The sequence below is a fragment of the Cucurbita pepo genome, chromosome LG18 (genome assembly GCF_002806865.2).
Source record: "Cucurbita pepo subsp. pepo cultivar mu-cu-16 chromosome LG18, ASM280686v2, whole genome shotgun sequence".
Taxonomy (NCBI): Eukaryota; Viridiplantae; Streptophyta; class Magnoliopsida; order Cucurbitales; family Cucurbitaceae; genus Cucurbita; species Cucurbita pepo.
The window spans coordinates 6,573,847-6,591,959 of record NC_036655.1 but is presented as its reverse complement, the minus strand read 5'-3'; the positions used below and the strand labels follow the sequence as shown (position 1 = coordinate 6,591,959).

The 18,113-nt window shown below is 38.1% G+C and overlaps 2 protein-coding genes and 1 pseudogene across 8 annotated transcripts; 2 read left to right on the top strand and 1 right to left on the bottom strand.

The window, feature by feature from the left end:
• The first annotated feature begins 1,062 nt into the window (after positions 1-1,062).
• On the top strand, positions 1,063-4,589 carry LOC111779882 (transcription factor bHLH35-like). The gene is made up of 5 exons (XM_023660068.1): positions 1,063-1,272; positions 1,389-1,554; positions 1,658-1,891; positions 1,980-2,150; positions 4,259-4,589. The coding sequence occupies exons 1-5, from the start codon at positions 1,199-1,201 to the stop codon at positions 4,346-4,348; spliced, it is 735 nt and encodes a 244-aa protein (XP_023515836.1). The 5' UTR covers positions 1,063-1,198; the 3' UTR covers positions 4,349-4,589.
• LOC111779878 lies at positions 4,121-8,039 on the bottom strand (annotated as a pseudogene).
• A 32-nt stretch (positions 8,040-8,071) lies between these two features.
• On the top strand, positions 8,072-17,931 carry LOC111779876 (tRNA-specific adenosine deaminase 2-like). Of its 7 annotated transcripts, none has more exons than XR_002812756.1 (9): positions 8,072-8,205; positions 8,898-8,935; positions 9,171-9,237; positions 9,530-9,689; positions 9,838-9,934; positions 10,754-10,854; positions 10,989-11,146; positions 12,022-12,288; positions 12,446-12,638. XR_002812756.1 is itself a non-coding variant. In XM_023660057.1 (9 exons), exons 2-8 carry the CDS (start codon positions 12,277-12,279, stop codon positions 17,153-17,155), a joined length of 1,443 nt encoding a protein of 480 aa, XP_023515825.1. In that variant the 5' UTR covers positions 11,034-11,146; positions 12,022-12,276; the 3' UTR covers positions 17,156-17,159; positions 17,587-17,931. The 7 variants fall into 7 exon arrangements, 4 of the variants coding, with proteins under 4 accessions (XP_023515826.1, XP_023515825.1, XP_023515824.1 ...); XM_023660057.1 differs by lacking the exons at positions 8,072-8,205; positions 8,898-8,935; positions 9,171-9,237; ... (2 more) ...; positions 10,754-10,854; positions 12,446-12,638 and adding exons at positions 12,729-13,753; positions 15,535-15,595; positions 15,702-15,817; ... (2 more) ...; positions 17,066-17,159; positions 17,587-17,931 and having other exon boundaries at positions 11,034-11,146; XM_023660056.1 differs by lacking the exons at positions 8,072-8,205; positions 8,898-8,935; positions 9,171-9,237; ... (2 more) ...; positions 10,754-10,854; positions 12,446-12,638 and adding exons at positions 12,729-13,753; positions 15,535-15,595; positions 15,702-15,817; ... (2 more) ...; positions 17,066-17,159; positions 17,547-17,931 and having other exon boundaries at positions 11,034-11,146.
• The last annotated feature ends 182 nt before the right edge of the window (positions 17,932-18,113 follow it).

Sequence of the window (18,113 nt, the reverse complement as noted above, 5' to 3'; positions counted from 1 at the left end):
TATTAGATACGAAATTAAAAATTAAATTAATAAAAAATAAAAATGTTGGAAATTAATTGAAAGGAATTTGTGGGGATTTTTCAAATGTAAATTGATTGATTGATTGTTTTGAATTCCCATTGTTGAATGGAAATGTGTGGAACCCATTCTTCTTTCTCTTCTTCAAACTATTGTATGGACTCAAATTAAAATTTCAGCTCAACCTTCAAAATTGATTTTTTTTCCTTTAAATAATAATAATTAATAATTAATAATAATTGGATGGTGATGTGATCCATATCAATTATTATATTAAACATTGAACTTTGTTTCCAATTATATTTTTTTTTATTGTAAAAAGTCTTATTTTAACATTAAATTTTAAAATTAATTTAAATACAATTAATTAATCACTTTTTTAAGGCATAATTGTCCTCTTTATTTTTTAACTCTATCTTTACGTGTCATTAATCACTTTCGTAAAAAATTAAAGAGTGTTTAGTTGAAATAATGTCGGGATTTTTTCTTGAATTCTCATCCAATTTTCAATGAAAAATAAAGATGTTTCGCATATTTTGTCTAACTCAAAATTGAGAAACGAGATTGTTGCCTCAACAATCGGTGTGGGCGTCTGAGTATTGACAGGATCTTTCCCTAATACGAAAGAATCGAGATTGAACTCTACTTGAATGTTTTCCTAATGGGACGATTTATGTCGATGTGCAATTAAGATCTCTAATTTCAAATCTTAACGATAAAAAAAAAATAATTAGACTAATAATTTATCAAATTCATCGAAAATAGAATATTTATTTAAAAGATTATATTATCGACCAAAAAATTAATTATTTATATATATATTATAAAAGTAGGGGGCAGGTGAGTCAAGCGAAACCGAGTAAAGAAATGGAAGAATTATTCGCGAGGCCTTGTGGACGGTCAAGATCTTTCCAAGAAACATCAAGACTACATAGTTCACACACACGTGTGTGGTGATTGGAATTTATGTGCGTCGCAGGTAACTCTAGCATTTCTGTTTGTCTATATATAACGATCACACATGAAATTCCATCCATGCCCAAGTTCAGATGCTCAAAGTGATCGTGGACATAAAATTACGATTTTATTTGTTTTTTATTTCCCTAGAAGAGAAAGGAAGGGGGAAAAAACTCTCTCCGTCGAAGCAAGAATCTGATAACGCCGCCGCCGCCGCCGGGATATGGATAGTTTCGGAAACGATTGCATGAATTACTTCGGGAGTGATATCTTCATACCAACGGAAGAGCTCGACAGGTCTTTTATTTTTGCTCTACTTCTGTATTTTCTGTCTTTTGAAAATGTTGATCTGTGGAGTGAGGATTCAGGGAATTTGTAACTCGAATTTGACGCCGGTGTTTTGATTAAGAAAGTTGGGGATTCGACGAGCCGGTTTCCGGATACTACGATTCGAGTTCGCCGGAGGGAGTTCTGTCGTCGTCGTCGGCTACGAAGAACATAGCATCGGAGAGGAATAGGAGAAGGAAGCTTAACGAGAGGCTTTTTGCGCTCCGATCGGTCGTTCCTAATATAACTAAGGTTAGGATCGAGTTACTTGTGTTCGATTTCCGTAATTAGTTCATAGCTCTCTTTTTGGAGTTCTGGATTTTGAAATTAATCAATCGAGAAATGGATTGAGCAGATGGATAAGGCTTCCATTATAAAAGATGCAATCGATTACATCCAAAATTTACATGAGCAAGAGAGGAGGGTTCAAACTGAAATTTCCGAGCTCGAATCAGGAAAGTTTAAGATAACAGGGTGTGAATTTGACCAGGAGATTCCCTTGTTGCTCAGACCTAAGAGGAAGAAAACTGAGAAGTACTTCAGCTATGGATCTCCTGCTTCAAGAACTTCCCCCATTGAAGTCCAGGATGTAAGTTTTCTCCTCTCTAGCTCTCCTTAAAATTTTCAACAAATCAATTGATTTAGGGATTTTGAATTGAGGGGAATGTGAATTGCAGCTTAGTGTAACATACATGGGGGGCAGAACATTAGCGGTGAGCATGACATGCTGCAAAAGAGCAGATTCAATGGTTAAACTCTGTGAAGTTTTTGAATCACTGAAGCTCAAGATCATCACTGCCAATATTTCTGCTGTCTCTGGAAGGCTTTTGAAGACTGTCTTCATTGAGGTAACTACCTTCTCCCCTCTTGATATTCCATCAAATTAAATGAATCCGCTCCCTAACATGAATTCAAAAATCTGTATATTCCCTAATAGCCACTAGAATTTGGTACACTTGAGACATCTAACAGTGAAAAACGTGTCTGCTTCACCAAATAAAATAATTTCCCCCTCTTTTTGTTCTAAGAAATCCAAACTGAGTCAGCTGAATCAAGTCAATACAAACAAATAAATGGAGAAGTGTTTTAAAGAGGAAAAGTAGGAAATTGGGGGCCCTTGCTAGGAATTTGGGCATGTTTTCTGGGATCTTTGAACCATTGAGATACAATAATCGTAAGCCATGTGCTACCGTACACATAGGCATAATGGATCCTCAAAATTTGGGTGGTCTTAGTGGAATGCTTCTTTTTCTTCGTTAGCCTTTGTTATTATCATGTCCCTTTCTTTGACCAGTTTTGTGCTGTGCCTCGTTTATTTTGTGGGTCGAATTTAAAATGTGCTTTAAAGTTATTCTCTCTCTTTTTTTGCTTAATTTTCTCTCAAGGGTGCATAAAATATTTTGATTTTTTAATTTAATGATATTTAAATATTTTTTTTTAAATTTATTCAACTTATGGATAATATGGGTTTATGGTTGTGGATAACTGTTTTTAAAAATTGCTTTGAATAATTTATCCGACAAGCAATCATTTTTCCTTTATCCGTGGGCCAGACTGTCTAATGTCTCTTTTTTTTTTTTTAGCTCAACTTGTGTCCTTATGTTTGGTTCTTTTTTAAAAAATAAAGTGCCACATTTTGTTATTCATTTAGAAATAATTCCAAAATTGTATAAGGAATAAATTATATTTTAGAAATAATCTCTTAATGGTATAGAAAATCTAAAAACTAAACCATCTATCACAATCGACTCCATTTTGAAAAATGAAAAAACAAACGACTAAAAAAATACAGGGTTAGAGAAAAAGGTGAACCACATGAAATTTGTGAGTATTCATGTTTGAAACTCTATTTTCCATTGAAATTTTCTTTTTCATTGAAATACTAAATATGAAGATCTTTGAAGATCTTCTAATTTCTTTTTTATTATTTATTTTAATTTTGAATTCAGCAAAATGGGTAGAAATTCAAACTTTTAGCCTCTCGGTCAAAAATTGAACTCATCTTCATTTTAGTTAGAAATTGGGAGAAATTGGGAGGTGTTTTCATTTTTAAAAGGCACTTAAAAGTACAGCACAAAATGGGGCATAGACTACGTTTTGATTGATTTTGAATGAAGAAAGTTAGAAGAGGTGGGTCTATGATAGCTGTTCATCCAGACAAAGGTAAAATTATAGGAAACAAAAGATATTATATGCAAATAAAGAACGGGACAGAATTAACTGTGGACTCATTGTCAATAAAGCCCCTTAAACAAAGTGGAAGATCCAGTTGTGATGCAATTTTGGTGAGGTTGGTAATGACAGCATTTTGCCATTACCTCACCTCACCATCCCCACACCTTTGGAAAATGTAATTTTGTTGACACACTTTTAATGATTGTGCTTTCAATTATATGAACTTTTCATGTTCAGCTACTGGTAAGTTTATATTACATTAATAAGGTTTTTATATTTTCTGGAGCTAACTGCATATAGGTGTCTTTGTCACAAGGCAGGGAATTATATAGATATACCTCTCCAACCATGTTGATAGATAGTACACAACTCTAGCGCACATTTTGATTGGATCATTTATTAGGAACAATGAAATAAAAAAACAAGTAGTTTGTTGATTAATTAACCTAGAAGAATAGTTACAGCCCCATTTTAAGCCTTGTGGAGCCATCAATTTTGTGGTTTTTACTCACTTTAGCAATATTAGATAATGATTGGTACAAAAATCTCAAAAAAAATATTATGATTAGCAATATTAGTGTTCCTACTTTAGATAGTTATGATTAGCTTTAGCTTTCACTATCTTCTAGAGAGGAAAAAAGAGAAACAGGAAAGAAAATGGTAATAATTGATGTTGTTGTGCCACTTAACTGTGTCTAAATCGGCTTAAGAAGAATCCAAAACCCTTCCCAAGACGAACTCCAAGATCTAATTAAAATTATCCTTTGTTCTGGAATTGCAGGCTGAGAAAGAGGAGAGGGATTACTTGAAAATTAAAATAGAAACAGCAATTGCAGGTCTTAATGATCCACATAGCCCCATGAGCATCTGAGAGTTGGAAACTGGTTCTCTCACACTCCCTGATCAGAGTTTTCCATTTTGCTCTTTCTTGGGGTTGTCGTCATGTCACATGATTTGTTTTCCTTGATGAGAGAGTTCTCCTTTCAGGAGTTTCCGAGAGTTCTTTTCTTGGTCCAAGAAGATATCAAATGTAAGAGTGTAGAATCTTCCATGTATAATTGTCCATGTCGAATGGTTTCATGAGTATCAACACAATTATGTGCTTGAGTTTCTATATTTTCTGGATCTACGATATTCCTCAATCATCATCAAGATTGCAATATATCCAAATTCTCGACACTTTTTTATGAAAACGAAGAGTCAACTTCGCCTATTCAACCAATCTGTAATACTGGGAGTGTGACATAATAAGAGAAGATATTGAAATTGGTCGACATACCTCAGGAATGGTTTGAACTCCTATTGTTTCACCTTGATGTACGAAGCGACCATCTAAGGATAAAAGATAAGGAAAAATAGTGAAGGTCAGTCTAATGATAACTAAGTATTGAGAGCATGGGTCTAATACCACGTTTTTCAATCAATCATGGATCAAATAGAACTATGATAGTAAGACTTTCAAACTCAGGGATGAAATAGAACTATTATTCAAATCTCACATACCAAAAAGATAATTTTACCGATAAAACGAAACAGTGTAGCTTAAAACATATGTGATTCAACTCGAAGACGGAGAACTAAGATAGCTTAAAACATAATCTCCTGGATGAGCGTTGGATTTCAACAGAGTTGTTGAAATCCCTCATTCTTGAACATAGAAGAAACCGTGTAGCAAAAAGTTCTAATGAACCATTCATGTTATAAAATGGCATTAAGACCAAAAAAGTGTTCATATCTGTAACGCTACCTCCATGGAGCACATGAATTACGTACCATAGTAGCAGGATATCTTTAGGGATCACCAGCCATAGTTTCCTTGTGTTTCAGCCTTTGTTAGTAGACCCTTCGCACGCCTCTCGGTTAATTCTCTCTCTTTTTGCTTCATATCATAGTACAATGAAGTGATTTGGTGCTTTCTCTTGTGCAACTTTGAAGGCTTCCCCTTTGTCGAGGTAGGCTACAGAAACGGAGATGCAGGCTAACATAACAGTGCAGTGGAGATAAAAAGAATTCAAGGCCCACAAAAAGCTGACAACCTACCCAACTCATCCTAGAATTCCTTCCTATCTGTCTAGGAGGCCCATAAACCCCAGACACCTGAGGACACTGAAAAGAACCCTCTAACCACTTCCAAATATTTGGCAATTGAGGCGTACCATATTATGATAATACCTCTAAAAGTGTGAGATCTTACCTCGGATATATTTTAAAATCGTGAGGCTGTTGACTGTTGATGACGATATACAACAAGCTAAAGTGGACAGTATCTACTAGCGGTGAGCTTGAACTGTTATAAAAGACATCTTGAGCCTCCAAGATCTCTCACTGCATCTTGGACCATGACCTCTTTAACCGATCTCCTACTCCTTACCCCTCAAACCTCTTACATTCCAAGAAATCACTTCCATTTTAAACAATGTGAAACCCTGCTTTATCTGTTGTTTTCCTTCCCTCATAACTAACCGACCAGACCACTGCAATTTCTTAAGCTACTTATCAGCTAAAATTAGGGAAGTGGGTCGAGACTCATGCCAATTAGAGAAAAAGAACAACTTTAGATTTCTCACATACTATGAGTGTCCACATACATTGACTAATCTCATAACCCAACTACTTAACCTTACAAAATTTAGCTGCAAAATCATATTTTTCAAAATACTTAGCCACCAGCCACGACATTTGAACCTAGAACCCTATATATTTATAAGCTCTATGGAAGGGTGATTTCACCATCCTAGCGCTACATAACATAAAACCTCATTGTATGTTATTTGCGATGAAGTTATAAGTGACATACTGTTGAACACAACTCTCTGTGGGAAACATTCGCACACTTTATTAAGACCAATCGAGAAGAGAGTACAAGACACTTTGTAGAAACCACTACTTTGTGTTGTTTGGTATTTCTTGGGATAATGAACTAAGTAGGGTGGGGAGGTATTTATACTAGAGCGTAGTCAATCTATTCCTAAAATTTATCCGTTTGTTCCTAAAATCCTAAATCATAAATATAATTACTCATACAATGGTTGGGCCTAATCTGAAGTTATAAGTGACATACCTGGTAAAGAGGACCAGAAGCAATTCCAGTTAACTTGACCTGGTTCTGCCTCGGTCGATTCTTAATCAAGGCCTCCTGCTCCACCTCTAGTATTTCCGGCGGAACCTCATTCCTTCTTCTCTTCTCAGGTATTCTAACAACATTTTCAGTGTCCACCATTGCGGGCTGACAGCCAGGGTCACTCCCGTATGGGATGCGATCACCCTAGTTACCATGACTCTCATAACTTTTATAGTCACTAGCGATCGTAGCTTGCAGAATTCCATGCATTTTGTTCTGCAACGAAATTGTGAAGTTGCAGCATTCTCGTTGTTCTCCCGGGATTAGCATCATTCTGCTCAACACCTCTGTAATTTACAAAACTGTCGTAGTTTTCAGTACTGTGATCAATCTTTTGAGTGCTGCCTGAATCATCAGAAGACGATACCCGCACATCTGTATCGAGAATCGATCTTCGCCGAGAGCCTGAGCTCGAAATAACTCCCAACGTTGTCGAATTCCATACATTTTCGACGTTGTCGAGGATTGCCATGCCTTTCAGCGCCTTATTTCATCTTCTTCTTCATCGTCGTCGTCGTCCTCCTCGTCTTCACCCAATTTCAGCAAAGAAGAGTTAACGGGTGGCTTAAATACGACGACCTTTTTTGGCTGGGACTCCGAGGACGAGGGATTTGATTTAGGTTCCTGCAACTTCTTCGAATTAGCTTGTGGAAGGGAAGAAAACATGGATACTGATTCCGTGAGATCACCGTCACCGGCACCATCCATCACCATCAAATCGAGAACTAGAAATCGAAATCGAAGACTTCGTAGGGCTCCCCATAAGCCGTGGAAGGGAAGAGAAAAAAGAGGAAGGTTTAATCGAAGCGGCACCTAATTTTGTTGCCGAGAGCGGATCTCCTTCGTCTACGTCTTCGTTCTTATCATCGTCAAAGAAACCAGTTGGCAGAGAAGGCTTGGAATATTGTTTGGGCTGGGGAATGGATTGGAAGAGGGAAGAAGATTTAGGCGGGGGGGAAGAGACGAGGAGAAAGATGAGTTTCTCTGAGGCTTGCTAATTGACGACGGTGGTTGCTGCGGCGGTTGGTGGTGGTGCTGCTGCCGTTCTTCGTCGTCGTCGGAGACGTAGTTGGCTAACAGTGAGTCCATGAGAAGCGCAGAGAGAGAGAGAGAGATGGCGGGCTTTGGGAAGTAGCGACGCCGTTTTCTTCTTCTAATTAAGATTTTATATTTTTATTTTTATTTTAATTTAATCTTAAATTATCGACGGTTATAACGTGATTCTCTTGATATTGTCCTCCTCTGGTAACTTTAGTTTGAGACAATTGATCATTCCTTAAATTAGTAGACATGAGACTTTAATTAAAGTTAACACTCATCTCGTAAACCCTAAATAAAATTAATTTCTCGTCCTCAATGTTATGATTATAAATAAACTTTTGTTTGATTCTTTTTGTTAAATTCTTCCTCCTTCGCGCCAATTCTGTCTGAAAATATGTGTCCATGCCCTAATTTCTGTTCCTCTTTTACAAGTGCGTATTGGCCACAAGTTCTTTCTCCAGCTCTTCGCGCTCTAACAACTGGCGATCTAGCTTCTGTGGATGGATTCTTCTGTGGAGGATTGTTCTTCCGATACGCTTGGGTTTATGGAGCTTGCTATTCTTCAGGTGAGTAGCCTTCCTGTCGAAGACGGTGAATTTTTGTTTCATAATACTCTTGTTTAACTGTTCTGATTTCGTTCCAAATTGCTCCAGGCTCGTTGGAGTTCGCATTTTTTTAACGAATGCTTGACCGTTGTTGATTGAAATATTTACACGGTATTTTGATCCCTGGGTCGAATTTTTGTATGAAATATAGTTCTTCCTTTGATGATTCTATCCCATGCGGGTATCCTTAAAATTGTTGGTTCTAAATCATACTTTTTCGTGAACGTTGGGATCATGGAAACGAAAAATCAGTATTTGGGGGTTGAGGAAAATGGAGACCGGAAAATTTAAGATTAGGTTTGGCTCGGTGGAAATGTGAAATCCTACATCGGTTGGAGAGGGAAACGAAACAAAGGGTATGAACCTCTCTAATTGACATATTTTAAAACCGTGAGGTTGACGGCGATATGTAACGGACCAAAGCGAATAATATTTGTTAGCGGTAGGCTTAGGCTGGAGTGCATCTATATCAGATTTGGAACTGAGATTAGTGAGTTCGTTTAGGGTCGTCTGTTTTTGGATGGGGTTGCTTGTTTTGTTCATCTGAAAGCTTCTTCTAGACACATTATATTGTCATCCAACTTAAATGTTTGTCTTAACGGAGGAGATTTATTTATGTTATATTAACTCATTACTTTTCCATGTCATGGCAGGCCAAACTCGCACTAAACAGCCTTGAAGTGCCTGTGGGGTAAGCGATTGTCTTTCTTTACCATTATTGCCGGCAAGATCTGCTGTGTTGCAAATTGAATTTACCGTTTGATGCATTTTCAAGAGGAGGATGTATCAACATTCCACCTCAATGCGCATGTTGACAAATAATTCTTGCTTTAACCCAAGGGTTGAAACTAAGTTGAAAATGATTATTCTTCTTCTAACTTGAATCAAATGCAGACATTGCTGTTATCATTATTCTTGTTGTTCAGCTGTGTGATTGTTGAAGATGGGGTGGTCATTGCCACCGGAAGAAACCGCACTAACGAGACCCGAAATGTAATCCATCATGGTTCCTATCTTTTTCCCACGTTTTCTTAATAAACATAATTTTCAATGTTAGTTTGTGGTTGACGTCAATTTAAGGCAGCCTTTTTTGGGTTCTGTTCATGTATCATAAGCTAGAACATAAGCTAGCTAGAACATCTGCACTATCCCATTAAAAAGAAAGAAGGAAGAATTACAATGTTAAACCTGCTTCTGGAGTTTAGATTTAAAGGAAGGGTACACGGGCATTACCCCAAGCCCGTTTTGCTTACAATGTTTATAAGCTTTCTTCTGTACGCTGTAGGCTACCAGACATGCAGAGATGGAAGCGATCGATAGCCTGATTGAGGCATGGCAGAGGGATGGACTTTCAACCTCAGAAGTGGCTGATAAATTCTCGAAGTGCAAACTTTATGTTACCTGTGAACCATGCATTATGTGTGCTTCTGCCCTATCAATACTCGGTACGTTTTCTTTACCCTTTTATTTTATTTTTCTCGTTTCTCATTTCAGAGGGGTAACTGTTTGCCAAGAGGGTCATAGGTCATTGTTACCTTTCACTTAACTTCACTGAATATGGTTTATTCATTGTTAGTGGATCTCCTGTTTTAGGTATAAAGGAAGTATATTATGGTTGTGCAAATGATAAATTTGGTGGATGTGGATCTGTATTGTCGCTTCACTTAGGTAGCCGGGAGGCGCCTACAAGGTTTGTTTCTTTATCTACCATGATCAGATTTTAGTTTTGGGGCGATGATCTCTTTGGTCTTCTTGAACACACTGCTGCAGTTAGTTGTTCACCTTTCCAAATTGAACTATATTTTTATATAATTGTCTTTTAAATGCTTGCAAGCTATCAATTCATGTGCTTCCCTTTAACTGGATATTCTTCAATGATAGGTTAAGTATTAAGAGAACCTAAATTCATCTAGCATTATTTACGTTTTGCACTATCCTCCCACACGAAGAAAATGTTAGTTTAGATTGAAAATGATAATTGAAATCGTAAAGGAAGTTGTAATGGCCCTAGCCCACTGCTAGGAGATATTGTCTTCTTTGGGCTTTCCTTTTCGGGCTTCTCCTCAAGGTTTTTAAAACGCATCTACAAGGGAGAGGTTTCCACATCCTTATAAAGAATGCTTCGTTCTCTTCCCCAACCAATATGGGATCTCACAATCCACCCCCCTTCGGGGCCCAACGTCCTTGCTGGCACACCACCTCATGTCCACCCTCCATCGGGGCTCAGCCTCCTCACTGGCACATCGCCTGGTGTCTAGCTCTGATGCCATTCGTAACGGCTCAAGCCCACTGCTAGCCGATATTGTACTCTGAGCTTTTCTTTGTGGACTTCCCCTCAAGGTTTTTAAAACGCGTCTACTAAGGAGAGGTTTCCACATCCTTACAAAGAATGCTTCGTTCTCCTCCCCAACCAATGTGGGATCTCACAGAAGTCTTTGCCTATTCGTCTATTAATTTATGTATTACCTTTCATTATCAACATCTGAATCTCTTTAATTTGTATTGACAGTGGTAACGGGCAAGGAAGGGGATTCAAATGCACTGCAGGAATAATGGCATCCGAAGCAGTTGCTCTTTTTCGAAGTTTTTACGAACAGGGGAATCCCAATGGTATGTGGAATCATTTAATAAACTGATCTACATGATTTGCATGTTTGTGAGATTTTAGCTCCCTTGGATCGAGAGACGGAAAATTTTAATTGCATCTTAGAGGTCTCATTGATAGTGGTGGTGTTCTGTTGTAGCTCCAAAGCCTCACAGGCTCCTTGGTAACCATCAGGCGGGTCAATGAGAGAAATGAGGTCACTTTTGCTTATGATTCTGTTCCTGTCAGAAGAGCTTTTGAAACTGGCAAAGGCATCCCGTAGTTCATATCTCAAACAATGGAGTTTTGAGCTTGAAGGTACCAACCTCGAGGTCATTGCTATACAATCTGAGATTATGATATTTCTATCCACTTAGCATTGGTAACTGCTACCTGAACTACTCCTGTATATATGTTTATAATGATTCAAATGTTCTCTCAGATTGTAATTAAATGGTTTATAATATCTACTGGGACTCAATTTTCAGCATCAACCAGAAAATATTCCTCGAATCAAATGTCTGCAAATAGATTATGCTGGAAATTCATATTGGTAGGGGGGTAGTAGTGATTGAAGCAGAGATGTTGATGTGTGAGGAACGAGAGAAGATTGAAGAGAAAACAAAAGGCCTGAGGAAAAACTTCCACAGAATATGGTGGCTTACAATTAGAGAAGAAACTGTTATATTGTTACGATCACTTTCTAGTGCCTAAAACGAGCGTAGTTCAATAGTTTAGGTATCTCTACTTCTTTCCATCGTCACAAACGCAAGTGTATTGAACCATTTATTTGTCACAACTTGTGCACACATGTTCCTAACATGGACCAGGTTGTTGACGGAATCAAGTATCGTTTGTATTCTCCATTAGTGTCTATACTATACGTTACTCAAAATAAATCGATCTCTGATACGTTGTGTATGTTGATTTTGAACAGTTGTCACTAAACGATTGTAACAATAATTCTTGAATGATTATTAATGTGATTTGAACTTTGATCTAAAATATATATAAATGTGATTGTATAAGCGAATATACAATTTTTTTTTTTTTGGAAAATATCCAATTCTATTACATTCGCTTATACATAGGCTTTGTCCACCCGTACAAAAGCCCAATGAATTATAGCTGTCAAATACACACCCATTGGGAATCATCAATTGTTTTTGGTCATTCATCATCTCTCTTTGTAGAGCTTTGCATTTTACAAACGAGACTGCTCCAATATGCAAAATGGGTGATCTTCATAGCCAATATGAAAACTTGCGTCTTTTCTACTACATAAGCACAGATGTTGTCTTTTCTGGAATATAAAAGAAAAAAAAATGGGCAATAAAAGCGCATAATTCTGAAGTAGATGAATCCGGGATTCTGAGTGGGGAAGGAGCAGAAGAGAAGCGAAGCATTTTCACAACTGGGCTGATCATTCAGAAGAGCTGGCTGATTGTATGCTTCTTCTGGTTAGTTTAATCTTTTCCTCTCTACTTTAGGAATCGGGAACAAAGCGTAGTTTAATCTTTTCCTTCAATCGTTGGTTGCTTGTGTTTAAACTTCATTTGTTATTTGAATGGATTCTTCTGCAGTATTTGAGTATTATTAAACGCCCTGTTATGATAGATTTTCTGGTGTGGCTGTTCTACTCGACGAAACCTTAAGAATTACATGCCGCAGTCTATTACGACATAAATTTGTTTAATATTGTTCTTCATGCTGCTCGATAATGTGAAGTTGGATGGCTGGTTATTATTCGTTGTGTATGAACATTTAGGGTTAAATGTTTTGGAGTTGGGAAGATAGGGCCGAATAGACAGATTTTGGTGAGTTCCTGATTCTTGATGAATGATCGGATGTGCTCCACTTCTCAAGAAAAGCTTATTTTGTTTGCTCTTGAAATTCGCAGATGTGCCGCCATTGTGATGGATTCTCTCATAATGGATGCAGAAAAACTGGGCCAATCGTAGAGGAAAACAAGAACGATGGTGATTTTCTTTGCTTAAATTCTTCTAGGGCCTTTCCCCAGATATCAACTGTTAGAACGATGCCCGAAGCTTCAAAATATAATGTGGTATACACGAGAAGAAAACTGCGAGGCAATTCTGATTCCAGGTTGTGGGCTATTGAGACAGATTGTATATCTTTGATTAGTTGCGATGGTCAACAAGCTGCAGCTTCTCGACATAACCACAAAAGGAAAATTGTTGGTAATGTTGTCCCTTCTTTTCCTGTTTACGATGGAAAAACTCGAGTTTCAGAATGGGAATCGGTCGATGGTTGTACGATTGGGGACGGGCATGGTTCTGACAGAAGGCTTAATAATGGCCTGCAAAAAAGTTTGGAGGTTGATAGCATAAATGATAGCTGCTCGTCATCTAAGTCGAACATGGAACTTGTTTCGACTTCGAAGAAAGTTGAAGTGGATGACACGGGTGAGTGCTCCTCTTCTAGTATTCGAGTTATGGAGGATATGGAGGAGGATATATCAGGAAGAGATCTATGCATCTCTATCCTTAGAAGCAATGGGCTTTTGTCTTCTATGGCTCATGCTTCTGAGGAAGAAAGTGATTTTAGAAGCGAAAATAATTGTTTTCGATTGTGCAAAACTTGTGGCTCTTCGGATTCAGTCTTGAAGATGTTAATTTGTGATCATTGTGAAGATGCATTTCACGTCTCGTGTTGCAATCATCGCATGAAGAAAGTGTTGAATGATGAGTGGTATTGCAATTCATGTCTGAAGAAGAATCATAAAATTTTGAAGGACGTCATTATGAAGAAATTGGCGAACACCTCGAGTAGAAATGGATATTCTAAGGGCGAATCAAATTCTGTTGCATTGATGTTGAAGGACACGGAACCTTATACAACTGGTGTTCGGATTGGCAAAGGTTTTCAAGCAGAAGTCCCAGATTGGTCTGGCCCGATTTCAGAGTATGTTATTTTCTTTAATTATATAGTTTTTCTTCATACAAACATGAAATACATTAAAGAAGTTAGAAACTCTAATGAAGGCAAGCCACAAAGTCTTCACACCTCGGAAAAGATGACCGACCTCAAGAACGGAGGTAAGAAGATCATAAATGCTATTGGCAAATGTAAGGACCACCCAAAAGCATCTAGAATTAGAGACCAAAATCTAGAAGCAAAGGAGCAATGTGCAAAAAGATGATAGAATGCTCGTAATTAGATGCACACACAATGCACCCAGATGGAGAAAGCTAAAGATAGGATATACACCTTTGTAGTCGATCCGCTGTATCAATAGCACCAAGACTAAGGTCCCAAAGGAAAATTTTAATCTTCTTTGAGGAAACATCTTTCCAAAGAGATTTAACCGTGTTGGATGAATTAAGGGGCCAATATGTGGATTGTGAGATCCCACATCGGTTGGAGAGGAGAACAAAACATTCCTTATAAGAGTGTGGAAACCTCTCCATAGTAGACGCGTTTTAAAACGCTGAGGCTGACGGCGATACATAACGAGCTAAAGCAGACAATATCTGGTAGCAGTAGATTTAGACGGTTACAAAACAGGAGTCATTAATAGTTAGGATATTGACCTGGTATAAGGAAGTTAGGGAAGTGGTGTAATAAGGTGGCTGACTAACACTACGCCAAGTTATTCTATCTAGCCGACCCACTCACTTCATGTTTGTTTTGATCCATAGGAGGGCAACCTTGATGATATAGGAAGAAAAATTTTCCTTTCATTTAGAAGAAGACAAGAAATTTTCGAGTATTCTTGTTAAAAACATATCTCTCCTCTCTAAATGGCTTTAGAGATTTACCATGGAAAAGGAGGCTCATTGGAAGAAGGTGGTGGCTGTCAAGTATGGTGTCCTCAAATGTGGATGGTGGTCTCTCCCTAATATCACCATGAAGTCAGGAGGACCTTGGAGAGATATACTCAAAGCTAAAGATGTGTTGACTTCTAGTATTAGCTTTATTGTGAGTAATGATCTTAATACCAAAATTTGGGAGAATAACAAGAACCTTATTACTATGCTACTTGGGACCTTAGTTTGTAAGAAACCTCAATCATTAGTTCGCTCCAGGACTCCATCCCCTCAAGAGAAGGATGCTGGCCGAGGTAGAGCTGGCTCCCGCTCAACCTATACTTTCTTGAGGCTTGCCCCAACATCTAAATCAATTGTTGGCAGGCTAGAAAAGGAACTAGCGCAGCCTCTAAAATCAAGCTTTGCGTGGTATGCCCTGCCTATTCACTCGGGCAATGCTCTGAATACGTAAGTGTGCAGTTCTGCCCCCTTCTCCCATGCTGAGTCACAGGCAGCACCTCAAAAAGCACGAACAAGTCTCATGCAGGGGAACTTGACTGAACCACCAACTTAAAATTTTCGGTTCATAAGTGATTTAACATGATACTAGATAAGAGATCTATGTTCACACCCCTGTATTTCATTTCCTTTCTGATTAATATTAATTTCCATGGGTCTTCTACAAATTCTCAAACCCACAAGTGAGGGGAGTGTTGAATTATTGATACAAGACTAAATTTACAGTAGTCTATAACCCACAAGTGAGGCGTATAGTGGCATAAGCTACTTGAACCCGAACCCTCTTAGTTATCTCAAAGAGAAAAGTGAAGATAAGAAATACATTTCTTACAATAGAGCCTTTACTTGACATGATAAGGAGAAAATATGCATTTCTTCCATTTCCTAATAGCATTTATTTCTTTTGGGCTGATGTAGTGATAATGATGCCATCGGTGAGCGACTGGAAATGCATCCTTCAGAACCTTTGCTAATGCATGTAAGGCATCGATTTGCTTGTGTTCATTTTCATTCAGTAACAGAGTTTGTAAATCAATGAAAAAATAGTGACTTGGCTTTCTACTTCCCGACCAACAAAACATTAGGAGCTGAGTACCAATAAACCTTGTAGATCGAGCACTATCGGAAATTGGCTTCAATGTCAACAAGTTATGAACGGAGTGGGCGGTGTTAATTCAACCATTTGTGGCAAGTGGCGCAGGTTAGGAAAATGATGTACTCTCTCCCTAATATCTTGTTTGCATTTTGGAACATAAAATTTGTTCTAAATGATCTCATTCGCCATTACATTAACAAGTTCACTTGTTTCTGCTCAACTTTGTTCATGATTTTGAATCTTTAGTTAATTATGTGAACGTGCCAAATCCTGAGTTACGATTTATTTTTCATTTAAAACTTGGCATCGTAGGGCTCCTCTTTTCGAAGTCCAGACTGATGACTGGGAATGCTTCTGCTCCATGCTTTGGGATCCAACACATGCTGATTGTGCTGTACCTCAGGTGAACTGACCTCAATACTGGGTCTCTCTTTTGATCTTGTGTACATAGTTCTTGGCAACACAATGCTCTTTTAGGAATTCGCATTATTTTCAAATGGCCATAGTAAAATCTTGGATGCTCATTCATATGTTTATTATTCGGCAATATGGCACCTAACATCTCAAGATGTGAGATCCCACATTCATTGGAGAGGAGAACGAAACATTCCTTATAAGGGTGTGGAAACCTCTCTCTAGTAGACGTGTTTTAAAAACTGTGAGGCTAACAACAATACATAACTGGCCAAAGCGAACGATATCTGCTAGCAGTGGACTTGGGCCGTTACAAATGGTATCAGATTTGGACATCGGACGGTGTGCGAGCGAGGATGCTGGGTCCCCAAGGGGGGTGTGGATTGTGAGATCCCACGTTGATTGGAGAGGAGAACGAAGCATTCCTTATAAGGGTGTAAAAACCTCTCCCTAGTAGACGTGTTTTAAAAACCATGAGGCAGACGACGATATGTAACGGGCCAAAGCAGACAATATCTGCTAGCAATGAGCATGGGCTGTTACACAAGATCTACCTGTGGAAGGAGCGTTCGAAAACATTTTTTGGTTATCTTCTCAACCCGTGTAGTTCTAAGATTCCCGTAGATTTCTTATCACTACTCACCTACATAGTATATTAAAACTTCAAACTGACAACCAAATATAGTAAGGTAAGGCAATTGTTCCATGAGATTAGTTGAGCTCTAAATAGAGGATTTGGGCTTCTGTATTCATTGATTATTGTTACCAAATTCAGAGCTTTGTGCTCCATTATTGCAGGAACTGGAAACGGTTCAAGTTTTAAAGCAGTTGAAGTACATTGAGATGGTACTGTCATTTCTCTCACGTAGTATTTACACTACATGTGCTTTTGTGTATGGTTCAGATAATGTTAATTTCTCTCTCTCTCTGTCATTGTAGTTGAGGCCTCGGTTAGCTTCCAAAAGACGGAAATTGGATGAGACCAAGAGCAGAAGTGATGTTCAGAACCTTACAGAACACAAAACTTGATATGGTAAGAACTGCTTGATAGTTTCAAGTGTCGTAACACCATATTTCTTACAAAATCAAGTCATTCAGATTAAAATCGAGTCGTATTCTCTACTTCGAGAAGCATTGTGATAGTAATATCTTGTATGTTGTAAATGAATGACTAAATATGATGTGTTAGCCATTTACCCTCTTCTTCTGCTGCCTTTTTGTCTCTTTTTCTCTTGGAGAACGTCTGTTAAGAGAAAAGTGGGTAAATGGGAATTGCTTTTTGTTGATGAGTAGAGAAATGAGATGGAATAGTTCAAGATCTTTTGCAGTTCTGTGTTTATCTTAGTTGCTGAAGTTTGGTTGAACACTGATAGCTAGTAAAGTACTTAAACGATATCGTTTATTTCGAATCTTTTCCTAGGAAGTATAGTTTCATGGGCTTTGGGGTGTGATTTTGACAGCAGAAGTGTTGGAACTAGAGAAGTTTGGATTGTCTCTCTACCAAAATCACGTCTATGCCTAGAGTATTGAAAATGTCTCAAAATGTACTATAAAGGGAGGCATGCTGTCAGCTCTCCACCATCCCTAGGCCCTGTGGCCTAAGCAAGCTACCTGTGGTACATGCGTGGGTCATAGTGAGGGCGAGCATGCCGAGATGAATGTCTCGAGCGACCTCCTTTAAAATAGGTCGTAAGGGAAAGACAAAAATATATAGGATGATGGAGTGTAATGCCTTCAAATGGAGGAGTTGCTTGTCTTGCTAATATAGCAAGTATTGAAGGTATTGTATTTATTTGTTATTTCCCATTTCTCTTACAGAAATCTTTTGAGGGAACTCCCAACTGTTGAACGAGATTGATTATGTGATTATAAAGTAAGCAAATTTTGTTTGAAGGCCTTTCTGTACTGATACAGGAACATCAGTTAGATCTTTGAATTTTCCTGATATAAACATACCCATTCCTTTGTGGATCATTAAATGGCTCAT

Coding starts and splice junctions, on each gene's coding strand:
- LOC111779882 (XM_023660068.1), top strand. CDS start 1,199: ATGGATAGTTTCGGAAACGATTGCATGAATTACTTCGGGAGTGATATC. Junction 1,273..1,388: donor CCAACGGAAGAGCTCGACAG/GTCTTTTATTTT, acceptor TGATTAAGAAAG/TTGGGGATTCGACGAGCCGG. Junction 1,892..1,979: donor CCCCCATTGAAGTCCAGGAT/GTAAGTTTTCTC, acceptor TGTGAATTGCAG/CTTAGTGTAACATACATGGG.
- LOC111779876 (XM_023660057.1), top strand. Junction 15,596..15,701: donor CAGAACCTTTGCTAATGCAT/GTAAGGCATCGA, acceptor ACAAAACATTAG/GAGCTGAGTACCAATAAACC. Junction 16,116..16,924: donor CTGATTGTGCTGTACCTCAG/GTGAACTGACCT, acceptor CCATTATTGCAG/GAACTGGAAACGGTTCAAGT.